The sequence below is a fragment of the Tachyglossus aculeatus genome, chromosome 7 (assembly GCF_015852505.1).
Source record: "Tachyglossus aculeatus isolate mTacAcu1 chromosome 7, mTacAcu1.pri, whole genome shotgun sequence".
Lineage (NCBI taxonomy): Eukaryota > Metazoa > Chordata > Mammalia > Monotremata > Tachyglossidae > Tachyglossus > Tachyglossus aculeatus.
The window spans coordinates 603,843-618,325 of NC_052072.1; the positions used below are offsets into that span (position 1 = coordinate 603,843).

Genomic DNA, 14,483 nt, shown 5'->3' on the forward strand with positions numbered 1-14,483 from the left:
CAGAGGTCAGGGGTTCGAATACTGGCTCCACCAATTGTCAGCTGGGCGACTTTGGGCAGCTCACTTCACTTCTCTGGGCCTCAGTTACCTCACCTGTAAAATGGGGATTAAGACTGTGAGCCCCCCGTGGGACAACCTGATCACCTTGTAACCTCCCCCAGCGCTTAGGACAGTGCTTTGCACATGGTAAGCGCTTAATAAATGCCATTAAAAAAGAATTATCTTTCTAGGGAATGTTCAGCGCATGTCACCCCTCTCCTCAAAAATCTCCAGTGGTTGCTATTCATTTCCATATTAAACAAAAACCCCTCACCTTTGGTTTTAAAGCATTTCATCATCTTGCCCCCTCCTACTTCTCCTGCCTTCTCTCCTTCTAGAACCCAATCCGCACACTTGGCTTCTCCTTGTCGCTGTGCCTTAATCCCGTCTACCTCTCCGGGGACCCTTGGCCCATGTCCTATCTCTGGCCTGGAAAGCCCTCCCTCCTCAAATCCGCTAGACAATGACTCTCACCGGCTTCAAATCCTTACTGAAGGCCCATCTCCTCCAAGAAGCCTTCCCAGACTAACCCTCACTTCTCATCTCCCTCTCCCTGCCACTCACCCTGACTCGCTCCCCACTCTCTACACCCCACAGCATTTATGCAGATATCTGTCATTTTATTTACTTATATTGATGCCTGTTCACTTGTATTGATATCTATGTCCCCCCATCCTACACTGTGAGCTCGTTGTGGGACGGGATCGTCTCTCTTTATTACTATATCGTCCTTTCTAAACTCCTAGTACAGTGTTCTGCACACGGTAAGTGCTCAATAAATACTACTGAATGAACGAATCAATGAATCATCAATCGTATTTATTGAGCGCTTACTGTGTGCAGAGCACTGGACTAAGTGCTTGCGAAGTACAAATTGGCAACATATAGAGACAGTCCCTACCCAACAGTGGGCTCACAGTCTAAAAGGGGGAGACAGAGAACAAAACCAAACATAGTAACAGGATAAAATAAATAGAATAAATAGAATAGAATAGATATGTACAACTAAAATAAATAAATAAATAGAGTAATAAATATGTACAAACATATATACAGGTGCTGTGGGGAAGGGAAGGAGGTAAGATGGGGGGATGGAGAGGGGGACGAGGGGGAGAGGAAGGAAGGGGCTCAGTCTGGGAGGAAGGGGCTAGGGCTCACAGTCTCAATCCCCATTTTACAGATGAGGGAACTGAGGCCCAGGAAAGTGACTAGCCCCAGGTCACAGAGCAGACAAGTGGCGGAGCCGGGATTAGAACCCATGACCTTCTTACTCCCAGGTCCATCCACCTTGGGCAAGTCACTTCACTTCTCTGGGCCTCAATTCCCTCAACTGTAAAATGAGGATGAAGACTGGGAGTCCCAGGTGGGCCAGGGACTGGGTCTAACTGGATTAGCTTGTATCTAACCCAATGCTTAGTAATAATAATAATAATGATGGCATTTATTAAGCGCTTACTATGTGCAAAGCACTGTTCTCAGTGCCCCAGAGTAAGCGCTTAACAAATACTAGTGATAGAAAAAAAAAAATGTGTGCAATTCTCGGGACTCCAGCAGCCTTGAGGGACTTCTGGTCTCTGCGGTCCGGCCGGTGGGAGGGGGGGACCCCTCCATGGGGGGCACCCCGGAGGGGATGGGGGTGCTGAAGGGTGAGGGGCCTGGGGGCTGAGGCGCCGACACAGGAAGAGGACGTAGCAGTTCTCGGAGCTCGCTGCCAGCTCCTCGAAGACCTGTCGGCGACGGAAACGGAACCACAAACCAGAGCGAGGATGTGAAGACCCCCCAGCCCCAAAAGACACCCCGGAGGACATTCAAAAGGAAAGGTGACTCAGTGTGATTTCCAAGAAGGCGACGGCCCCGGCAGGCCGGCCGGAGTTTTGGACGGTCCAAGGCTTCCCCATGGCTTTCCCATGCTCCTTCCCACCTCCGACCCGATCCCAGGCTCCCCACGGCCCCGAGGACTGGAGGCCCTTCTCTCTCCATTTGACAGATGAGGCGACCGAGGCCCAGAGAGGTGAAATGACTCGTCCTCAGTTTCTTCATCCATAAAATGGGGATTCAACGCCTGTCCTCCCTCCTACTTAGATTGTGAGCCATGTGTGGGGCAGGGACAAGTAACCGAGTGTCTGTTCTAGTGTCCTACCACCCAGTAAGCCCTCAGTAAATTCCATTGACTGACCAACCAACTGACTAGTGGATAGAGCCTGGGCCTGGAAGTAATGATACTAATAATAATTATGGTATTTGTTAAGCGCTTACTATGTGCCAAGCACCGTTCTAAGCACTGGGATAGATACAAGGTAATCAGTTGTCCCATATGTAAAATAAATAGAGTAATAAATATGTACAAACATATATACATATATACAGGTGCTTTGGGGAGGGGAAGGAGGTAAGGCAGGGGGGATGGGGAGGGGAAGGAGGGGGAGACGAAGGAGGGGGCTCAGCCTGGGAAGGCCTCCTGGAGGAGGTGAGCTCTCAGTAGGAAGAGCTTGTCTTGTCGCGAAGACCATGGTAAGAATAAGTATACTTGTATACTGTATACTGTCCACATGTAATACTGTCCACATTGTACTGGAATATTCATCTGGAAAATGGGGATTAAGTGTGTGAGCCTCATGTGGGACAGGGAATGTGTTCAACCTTGCTTGGCACATAGTAAGCACTTAACAAGTACGATATTATTATTATTATTACAATAGGCGAGCACTGTCCTGGGCACTTACAATGGGCCAAGCACTGGTTGAAATAATAATAATAATAATGGCATTTGTTAAGTGCTTACTATGTGCAAAGCACTGCACTAAGCATTGGGGAGGATACAAGTGATCAGCTTGTCCCACGTGGGGCTCACAGTCTTAATCCCCATTTTACAGACGAGGGAACTGAGGCACAGAGAAGTGAAGTGTCTTGTGCACAGTCAGAAGGACCTGGGTTCTAATCCTGGCTTTGCTGCTTGTCTGCTGTGTGACCTCGGGCAAGTCACTTCTCTTCTCTGGGCCTCAGTTCCCTCATCTGTAAGATGGGGATGAAGACTGGGAGCCCCATGTGGGACAGGGACTGTGTCCAACCTGATTAGCTTGTATCTACAAGCTCAGTGCCTGGCACATAGTAAGCGCTTAACAAATAGCACTGTGTTTGACCTAATTGGCTTGCATCTTTCCCAGCGCTTAGAACAGTGTGTGACACAAAGTAAATGTTTAGCAAACATTATTATTATTATTATTATTATTATTATTGTTATTATTATAGCCAGGGAAAACACCTGGGCCTCCCAACCCCATGCTCTGCCCACCAGACTGCACTGCCTCCGACCTGTCACATCAATAATAATAATAATAATGATGATGCGTGGCTCAGTGGAAAGAGCCCGGGCTTAGGGGTCAGAGGTCATGGGTTCAAATCCCGGCTCCACCAACTGTCAGCTGTGTGACTTTGGGCAAGTCACTTCACTTCTCTGGGCCTCAGTTTCCTCATCTGTAAAATGGGTATTAAAACTGTGAGCCCCCCCTCGTGGGACAACCTGATCACCTTGTAACCTCCCCAGCGCTTAGAGCAGTGCTTTGCACATAGTAAGCGCTTAACAAATACCATCATTATCATTATTATTATTATTTGTTAAGGGCTTACTATGTGCAAAGCACTGTTCTAAGCGCTGGGGAGGTTACAAGGTGATCAGGTTGTCCCACCATGGCTCTCAGAGCGCTTCTGTCTGTCATCCCTCTGCCTGGGTCACTGGTCAAAGGTCAAAGGTTGCGGGAGAAAACCTTAGGTGTCAACTCTAATAATAATAATCATCATCAATCGTATTTATTGAGCGCTTACTATGTGCAGAGCACTGTACTAAGCGCTTGGGAAGTACAAATTGGCAACATATAGAGACAGTCCCTACCCAACAGTGGGCTCACAGTCTAAAAGACTCTAATAATAATAATAATAATAATAATAATAATGATAGCATTTGTTAAGTGCTTGCTATGTGCAAAGCACTGTTCTAAGCACTGGGGAGGTTACAAGATGATCAGATTGTCCCACAGGGGGCTCGCAGTCTTAATCCCCATTTTACAGATGAGATAACTGAGGCCCAGAGAAGTGAAGTGACATACCCAAAGTCACCCAGCTGGCAATTGGCAGAGCCGGGATTTGAACCCATGACCTCTGACTCCAAAGCCCTTTCCACTGAGCCACGCTGCTTCTCAGAGAGCTGGTTCACTTTCACTCCGAGTATTCTGCCTCAACTTGTGAATCCACCACTCCCACGCTGCGCCCGAGATATGACCTCTTTTGTAGCTGGAAGTCGCTGGGAAAGTCAGAGGGGCTTTGCCGGGGAGCGCAGGTTGAAGGGCATCTTCCAATTTGCCAATTTGTACTTCCCAAGTGCTTAGTACAGTGCTCTGCACATAGTAAGCGCTCAATAAATACGATTGATGATGATGATGATGATCTTCCCCACATCTGACAGAGGAGGAAACTGAGGCCCAGAGAGGTGAGGTGACTTGCCCAAAGTCACACAGCTGCCGATCAATCAATCAATAGGATTGAATGAATGAATCAACCAATCACTGGCATTTATTGAGCACTTCCTGTGTGCCGAGCACTGTACTTAGCGTTTGGGAGAGCCCAATACAGTAGAGTAGATAGACATGACTCCTGCCTTCAAGGAGCAGGGTAGAGGGGGAGATGGACATGAGAAGCTACATGGCCTAGTGGATAGAGCACCGGCTTGGGAGTCAGAAGGACCCGGGTTCTAATCCTGACTCCGCCACTCATCTGCTGTGTGACCTTGGGCAAGTCACTTCTCTTCTCTGGGCCTTAGTTCCCTCATCTGTAAAATGGGGATTAGGACTGAGAGCCCCATGTGGGACGTGAACTGGGTCCAACCTGATTAACTCGTATCTAACCCAACCCTCAGAACTGTGCCTGGCACATAGTAGGGGCTTAACAAATACCAAAAAAAAAACCAACAACATGAAAAGAAATTACCGATGGGGGGAAAATGGGAGACTGTAAGAAGGTGAACGTGAATTTTGAGGGGCGAGGGTGAATATCTAGGAGTTTAGGGGGTACACAGCCAAGGAGAACTAGGGAGGGTGAGGTCTTAGTCAAGGAAGGCCTCATGGAGGAGGTGTGATTTTAATAAGGCTTTAAAGGTGGGGAGAGTGATCATCTGTCAGATATGATGGGAGAAAGGTGTACCTGGCCATTCATTCATTCATTCAATCATATTTATTGAGCGCTTACTGTGTGCAGAGCACTGTACTAAGCGCTTGGGAAGTACAAGTTGGCAACATATAGAGACGGTCCCTACCCAACAGCGGGCTTAGTACAGTGCTCTGCACACAGAAAGCACTCAATAAATACGATCGAATGAATGAATCCCCATGTACGGCCTGTGTGGGTACAGTGTGGCCTAACGGATAGAGTCCGGGCCTGGGTGTCAGAAGGTTATGAGTTCCAATCCTGGCTATGCCGCACGTCTCTGTGTGACCTTGGGCAAGTCACTTCACTTCTCTGAGCTTCAGTTACCTCATCTGTAAAATGTGGCTTGAGACTGGGAGCCCCCCGTGGGATATTGATTTACTTGTCTCTGCCCTGGTGCTCAGAGAAGTGGTGCAGCTCAATGGAAAGAGCACAGGCTTGGGAGCCAGAGGTCGTGGGTTCTAATCCCAGCTCCGCCACTTGTCTGCTGTGTGACCTTGGGTGAGTCACTTAACTTCTCTGAGCCTCAGTTCCCTCATCTGTAAAATGGGGATTAAGACTGTGAGCCCCATGTGGGACAATCCGATCACCTTGTATCCCCCCCAGTGCTTAGAACAGTGTTTGGCACATAGTAAGCGCTTAACAAATGCCATCATTATTAGTAGTAGTACAGTGCCCCGCACAATCAATCAATCAATCAACCAATCAATCATATTTATTGAGCGCTTACTGTGTGCAGAGCACTGTACTAAGCACTTGGGAAGTACAAGTTGGCAACATATAGAGACGGTCCCTACCCCACAGCGGGCTCACAGTCTAGAAGGGGGAGACAGAGAACAAAACAAAACATATTAACAAAATAAAATAAATAGAATAGATATTTACAATCAATCAATCAATCATATTTATTGAGCGCTTACTGTGTGCAGAGCACTGTACTAAGCACTTGGGAAGTACAAGTTGGCAACATATAGAGACGGTCCCTACCCAAAAGTGGGCTCACAGTCTAGAAGGGGGAGACAGAGAACAAAACAAAACATATTAACAAAATAAAATAAATAGAATAGATAGGTACAAGTAAAATAAATAAATACATAGAGCAAATATATATACATATATACAGGTGCTGTGGGGAAGGGAAGGAGGTAAGACGGGGGGGGATGGAGAGGGGGAGGAGGGGGAAGAGGAGGCACAGACCGTGAGCCCGCTGTTGGGTAGGGACCGTCTCTAGATGTTGCCAACTTGTACTTCCCAAGCGCTTAGTCCAGTGCTCTGCACACAGTAAGCGCTCAATAAATACGATTGAATGAATGAATGAAGTGCTTAACAAATCCCATAGTTATACCAAGAGCTTAGTACAGTGCTCTGCACACAGTAAGCGCTCAATAAATACGATTGATTGATTATTATTGTGCATCCCACCCTGGTATGTGCCAGCCGGGTTTCTGGGCGAGCCCGGCCCTCCCCCCGAGGCCGGTGGGCGCCGTGAGCGGGGCTGACCTGCAGCAGTTTGCGGACCCTCTTGAGGTTGTGGGCGAGGACGAGGTTCTTGTCCCGGGCCGCCCAGTCGAGGCGTTCGTCCAGCTGGGCCAGCAGGCTCTGCAGCAGGCTCCTCGCCAGCGGCTCGTTCGTCGACGCCGCTTCCCTGCGGGTGGACGGACAAGTCAGATTTGAGAACAGGCCCCGCTGGGCGGCGGAGACTGCGGGGGCATTTGTGGGGCCCTACTGAGAGCTCACCTCCTCCAGGAGGCCTTCCCAGACTGAGCCCCTTCCTTCCTCTCCCCCTCGTCCCCCTCTCCATCCCCCCATCTTACCTCCTTCCCTTCCCCACAGCACCTGTATATCTGTATATATGCTTGTACATATTTATTACTCTATTTATTTATTTTACTTGTACATATCTATTCTATTTATTTTATTTTGTTAGTATGTTTGGTTTTGTTCTCTGTCTCCCCCTTTTAGACTGTGAGCCCACTGTTGGGTAGGGACTGTCTCTAGATGTTGCCAATTTGGACTTCCCAAGCGCTTAGTGCAGTGCTCTGCACATAGTAAGCGCTCAATAAATACGACTGATGATGATGATGACGATGACTGTCTCTAGATGTTGCCAACTTGGACTTCCCAAGCGCTTAGTACAGTGCTCTGCACACAGTAAGCGCTCAATAAATACGATTGATGATGATGATGATGATGATGGGGTGGGGGTGGTCAGCAGCTGCGGGGAAGGGGGCTCCGTCAACAGTAGCCAGTGGGGACTGGGCCCGCTCAACCAGTAGCCAACAAGGGTGGGAGCCCAGACAGCCAGCGGCCCGTGAGGGAGCGGCCTGGTCATCCAGCGGCTGATAGGGGTGGGGGCAGAGCCCGGTCAGCCAGTGGCCAGTGGGTCGGGGGCCCCATCATCCAGCTACTGGCAGGTCATTCATTCATTCAATCGTATTTACTGAGCGCTTACTGTGTGCAGAGCACTGTACTAAGCGCTTGGGAAGTACGTCGGCAACATATAGAGACGGTCCCTACCCAACAATGGGCTTACAGTCTAGAAAGGGGAGACGGACAACAAAACGAAACATGTGGACGGGTGTCAAGTCATCAGAATAAATAGAAATACAGCTAGATGCACATCATTAACAAAATCAATGGAATAGTAAATATACACAAGTAAAATAGAGTAATATATCTGTACAAACATATATACAGGGGCTGTGGGGGGGGAAGGAGGGAGGGCAGGGCGGGTGGGGAGGAGGAGGAGAGGAAAAATGGGGCTCAGTGTGGGAAGGCCTCCTGGAGGAGGTGAGCTCTCAGTAGGGCTTTGAAGGGGGGAAGAGAGCGAGCTTGGCGGATGTGTGGAGGAAGGACATTCCGGGCCAGGGGGAGGATGTGGGATGAAGTTCTAGATTGTGAGCCCACTGTTGGGTAGGGACCGTCTCTATATGTTGCCAACTTGTACTTCCTAAGCGCTTAGTCCAGTGCTCTGCACACAGTAAGCGCTCAATAACTACAATTGAATGAATGACTGAATGAATGAAGCTCCACTGGGCTGAGCAGAAATCCTGGGCCCCAGGTAGGATTTGGGAGCCGGTCCTGACCCCGGCCCCCGGCTCCAGCCCCCAGCTAGTCCTGTGGGTGTCCTTGGGCACGGTATTCCCTAATCCTCTTGCCCACTGACCCTCCCCCCCCCCCAATTGCCCCCTGAAGCCTCACGGCCCTCCCGAACCCTCAACTCTTCCTCCAGGAGGCCTGCCCTGCTTAGCTCCCCGTGCCACGCACACATGCACGCCACCAGCATACACACACACACACACACACCACAAGCCCACACACAAGCCACATTCACACACACAAGTCCACACACAAGCCACCTTCACACACACATCACATGCCCACTCCCATGCACAGTGCTCTGCACACAATAAGCGCTCCAACTTGTACTTCCTTGCCAACTTGTACTTCCCAAGCACTTAGTACAGTGCTCTGCACACAGTAAGCGCTCAATAAATACGATTGAATGAATTAATGAATAGTATTGAATGAATGAATGCCACCCCCCCACACACACACATGTGCACAAGCACATCACGAGCCCACACATGTCACATTCATACACCCACACCACGTGCACACACACAAACACACACACACACACACTGTGAGCCCACACCCAAGCCACATTCACACACACCACATGTCCATGCCCATCCCAAATGCGCACATACACATCACGCGCCCACCGACATGCCACACTCATTCATTCATTCATTCATTCAATCGTATTGATTGAGCGCTTACTGTGTACAGAGCGCTGTACTAAGCGCTTGGGAAGTAAAAGTTGGCAACATATAGAGACGGTCCCTACCAAACAACGGGCTCACGATCTAGAAGGGACACACGGAGACACCCCCAAGCCTAGCCGCTTCTTCCCGTGCTGGCATGGATTGCAGTCTGTGCCTGTCACTTTCCGTGAGCTCGCAATTGTCTCCGCCTTATTCTATGCCTTCCAAGTGCTCAATCTACTGCCCTGCTCCCAGGGAGTGCTCAATAATCCCATCTCCGCCACAACTAAAGCGCTCAGTCCAGTGCCCTGCCCTCAGGGAACGCTCAGCATGGCCTAATGGCTACAGCCTGGACCTAGGACTCAGAAGGACCTGGGTTCCTAATCCCAACTCTGCCACTTGTCTGTTGTGTGACCTTGGGCGAGTCAGTTCACATCTCCGTACCTCAGTTACCTCATCTGTAAAATGGGGAGTGAGACCGCGAGCCCCACGTGAGCCCACTGTTGGGTAGGGACCATCTCTATATGTTGCCAGCTTGTACTTCCCAAGCGCTTAGTACAGTGCTCTGCACACAGTAAGCGCTCAATAAATACGATTGAATGGATGAATGAATGAACGTGGGACAGGGATGGTGTCCCCTTGATTATCTTTTATCTACCCCAGCGCTTAGAACGGTTTTGTTCTCTGTCTCCCCCTTCTAGACTGTGAGCCCACTGTTGGGTAGGGACTGTCTCTATATGTTGCCAACTTGTCCTTCCCAAGCGCTTAGTACAGTGCTCTGCACACAGTAAGCGCTCAATAAATACGATTGATTGATTGATTGACACATAGTAAACACTTAACAAATGCCATCATCATTATTATTATTGCCCAGGTGGCCCCTCATAAATACTGTTGATGAACTGGCGATTGATTGGGCCACTGAGCAAGGTAGAGAAGAAGAGACTCTGGATTCGAGGATTTTACAACCAGGCAAGGCCCGATGAGGGTCCAGGAGGGTCGGAGGGTGGTTCTGAGCCCTTGGGGGTCCCGGTTGTGGTTCCGGGTCATGGCTCTGGGTCATATAAATAGCAATAATGATAAATAATGATGGCATTTGTTAAGCACTTACTATGTGCAAAGCACTGTTCAAAGCGCTGGGGGGATACAAGGTGATCAGGTTGTCCCATGTGGGGCTCACACTCTTAATCCCCATTTTACAGATGAGGGAACTGAGGCTCAGAGAAGTTAAGTGACTTGCCCATTGTCACACAGCTGACACGTGGCGGAGGCGGGATTTGAACCCATGACCTCTGGCTCCAAAGCCCGGGCTCTTTCCACTGAGCCACGCTGCTTCTCATATTCAGTGTGGCCCACAGCCCAAGGCCATCCACCTGCCCGCCCGCCCCCACTCAGCCAATCCAGCAACAGGGTTTATTCAGCGCTTATCTTATGCAGAGCACTGGACTAAGCGTTATAGAGTTAGCCGACAATCAATCAATCAATCAATCGTATTTATTGAGCGTTTACTGTGTGCAGAGCACTGTACTAAGCGCTTGGGAAGTACAAGTCAAGGCCCTACTGAGAGCTCACCTCCTCCAGGAGGCCTTCCCAGACTGAGCCCCTTCCTTCCTCTCCCCCTCGTCCCCCTCTCCATCCCCCCATCTTACCTCCTTCCCTTCCCCACAGCACCTGTATATATGTATATATGTTTGTACAGATTTATTACTCTATTTATTTATTTATTTATTTTACTTGTACATATCTTTTCTATTTATTTTATTTTGTTAGTATGTTTGGTTTTGTTCTCTGTCTCCCCCTTTCAGACTGTGAGCCCACTGTTGGGTAGGGACTGTCTCTTTATGTTGCCAATTTGTACTTCCCAAGCGCTTAGTACAGTGCTCTGCACATAGTAAGCGCTCAAAAAATGCGATTGATGATGATGATGATACAAGTCGGTAACAAATAGAGACGGTCCCTACCCAACAGCGGGCTCACAGTCTAGAAGGGGGAGACAGACAACAAAATCAAACATATTAACAAAATAAAATAGAGTAAATACATACAAATAAAATAGAGATCCCTGCCCTCAAGGAGCTTTCGATCTACTGGGAGCAGAGCACTGGATGGAGCCCAGGGGAGAGGAACAGAGAGTCGGGAGGCACCGTCCCTGCCCTCATGGGAGAGTTCGATAAGGTCACGATCTCAGCCCTCGGGGAGCTTCCAGTCTACTGAGTGCGGAGCCCTGGACTGAGCACTGGGGAGAGGATGATAGAGTTTGTAGATTCATTACCGGCCTTCAAAGAGCTTACAGTCTGCCGGGTGCGGAGCACTGCGCTGAACAGTGGGGAGAGCACGACGGAGTTAGTGGACACGGTCCCAGCCCTCAAGGAACTTCCCTGACTAAGCCCCCCTTTCCTCTTCTCCCACTCCCCTCTGCACTCCCCTCTCTTCCTCCCTTCAAGGCCCTACTGAGAGCTCACCTCCTCCAGGAGGCCTTCCCAGACTGAGCCCCCTCCTTCCTCTCCCCCTTGTCCCCCTCTCCATCCCCCCCATCTTACCTCCTTCCCTTCCCCACAGCACCTGTATATATGGATATATGTTTGTACATATTTATTACTCTATTTATTTTACTTGTACCTATCTATTCTATTTATTTTATTTTGTTAGTATGTTTGGTTTTGTTCTCTGTCTCCCCCTTTTAGACTGTGAGCCCACTGTTGGGTAGGGACTGTCTCTATATGTTGCCAACTTGCACTTCCCAAGCGCTTAGTCCAGTGCTCTGCACATAGTAAGCGCTCAATAAATACGATTGATTGATTGCTTGATTGATTGCATTACCCTGCCCTGCTCCCTTTGGTCATCCCTTTGGTCATTTGGAGCAGTGTGGCTTAGTGGAAAGAGTCCAGGCTTGGGAGTCAGAGGGCATGGGTTCCAATCCTGGCTCTGCCACTTACAATGACATTTATTAAGCGATTATTATGTGCAAAGCACTGTTCTAAGCACTTGCCAGCTGTGTGACCTTGGGCAAGTCACTTAACTTCTCGGTGCCTCAGTGACCTCATCTGTAAAATGGGGATGAAGACTGTGAGCCCCAAGTGGGACAATCTGATGACCTTGTATTTCCCCCAGCGCTTAGAACAGTGCCTGGCACATAGTAAGTGCTTAACAAATACCAACATTACTGTTATTATTATCATTATCTCCCTTCCCAGTCCCACACCGCTTATGTCCACATCCTTCATTTATTTCTATTCAATCAATCAATCAATCTATCAATCGTATTTATTGAGCAGTTACTGTGTGCAGAGTACTGTACTAAGCGCTTGGGAAGTACAAGTTGGCAACATATAGAGACAGTCCCTACCCAACAGTGGGCTCACAGTCTAAAAGAGTTAGACTGTTATTCATGTCTGTCTTCCCCTTTAGAATGTAACCTCAGTGTGGGCAGGGAATGTGTCTGTTTATTGTCATACTGTACCCTCCCAAGCGCTTAGTCCAGTGCTCTGCACACAGTAAGTGCTCAATAAATACTATTGAATGAATGAATACTGTGTGCAGGGCACTGGACTGAGCCTGGGGAAGAGTTCAATAGAGTCACAATCCCCGCCCTCAAGGAGCTTCCAGTCTCCTGTGCATAGAGCCCTGGCCTGACCACTTTGGGAGAGGACAATAGTGTTAGGAGACACAGTCTCAGTTGTGGCCCAAGAGCCCCCAAGGGCTCAGGAAAGCTTGAACGATTAAATAAATAATCAATAAATACGATTGAATGAACGAGGTTGTCCCTGGCTCCCCCAGCCCGGCCCCCCGCCCACCACAGGCTGTCCCAGCAGCAGCGGCAGCAGACGGATCTTTGCTGAGAAGCAGCGTGGCTCAGTGGAAAGAGCACGAGCTTGGGAGTCAGAGGTCATGGGTTCAAATCCTGCCTCCACCACATGTCTGCTGTGTGACTTTAAGCAACTCACTTCACTTCTCTGGGCCTCTGTTACCTCATCTGGAAAATGGGGATTAAGACTGTGAGCCCCCCTCTGCCGCTCACCTCCTCACCGTTAGGCCTCGTTCTCGCCTGTCCCGCCATCGACCCCCGGCCCACGTCATCCCCCGGGCCCGGAATGCCCTCCCTCTGCCCATCCGCCAAGCTCGCTTTCTTCCTCCCTTCAAGGCCCTACTGAGAGCTCACCTCCTCCAGGAGGCCTTCCCACACTGAGCCCCTTCCTTCCTCTCCCCCTCGTCCCCCTCTCCATCCCCCCGTCTTACCTCCTTCCCTTCCCCACAGCACCTGTATATATGGATATATGTTTGTACGTATTTATTACTCTATTTATTTTACTTGTACCTATCTATTCTATTTATTTTATTTTGTTAGTATGTTTGGTTTGGTTCTCTGTCTCCCCCTTTTAGACTGTGAGCCCACTGGTGGGTAGGGACCATCTCTATATGTTGCCAACTTGTACTTCCCAAGCGCTTAGGCCAGTACTCTGCACACAGTAAGCACTCCATAAATACGATTGATTGATTGATTGACAACCTGATCACCTTGTATCCTCCCCAGAGCTTAGAACAGTGCTTTGCACATAGCAGGCGCTTCACAAATGCCATTATTATTATCTCGGTCTGGAGCACCGAGCATCTCGCTCCCGAGGACCAAATATCTCCCTCTCCACCCCCGAGGACCTCCCTCCCGTCCACTGAGCATCCCGCTCCCGAGCACCAAGCCAATCCCTCCTGAGCCCCGACCATCTCGTTCCCAAACACCGAGCCTCTGGGGTCCCCGGGGCCGCTTTACCAGTCTTGGCTTTCGACCCATTGGGCCAGCAGCTGGCGGATCTCCATGGGGAAGCCGTCGTCGTAGAACTGGTCCACCTGATCCAGAAACTGGAAGTCCAGCTGCTGGACCTGGCCCCACTGGCTCATCCTGGACAAAGCACAAGCACAAGCATCACGATCGGTTCATCGATCGAACGGTCGGGGTCCGTCGGATGTAATAGTAATAATTGCGGTATTCGGTTAAGCGCTTACTACATGCCGATCACTGTACTAAGTGCTGTGGGGGATACAAGCAAATCGGGTTGGGCATAGTCCCTGTCCCGCATGGGGCTCACCGTCTCAATTCCCATTTTATAGATGAGGAAACTGAGGCCCAGAGAAGTGAATAATAATAATAATAATAATAATTGGCATTTGTTAAGCGCTTACTATGTGCAAAGCACTGTTCTAAGCACTGGGGAGGATACAGGGTGATCAGGTTGTCCCGCGTGGGGCTCACAGTCTTAAACCCCATTTTACAGACGAGGGAACTGAGGCCCAGAGAAGTTAAGTGACTTGCCCAAGATCACACAGCAGAGATGTGGCGGAGTTGGGATTCGAACCCATGACCTCTGACTCCAAAGCCCGTGCTCTTTCCACTGAGCCACGCTGCTTCTGACATAATAATAATAATGGTATTTGGTAAGTGCTTACTATGTGCCAAGCACTGTTCTAAGCACTGGGGTAGATACA

At 49.5% G+C, this 14,483-nt stretch overlaps 1 protein-coding gene across 1 annotated transcript in view; it reads right to left on the reverse strand.

The window, feature by feature from the left end:
- The window catches only part of STAT4 (signal transducer and activator of transcription 4), a 95,127-nt gene extending 81,229 nt beyond the window's left edge, over positions 1 to 13,898 (reverse strand). The window contains exons 1-2 of the mRNA XM_038749048.1: positions 13,771 to 13,898; positions 6,736 to 6,880 (exon numbers count right to left, since the gene is read on the reverse strand). Coding sequence (XP_038604976.1) covers positions 6,736 to 6,880; positions 13,771 to 13,898 — 273 coding nt within the window. The remainder of the gene's footprint in view (positions 1 to 6,735; positions 6,881 to 13,770) is intronic.
- Positions 13,899 to 14,483: the final 585 nt, after the last annotated feature.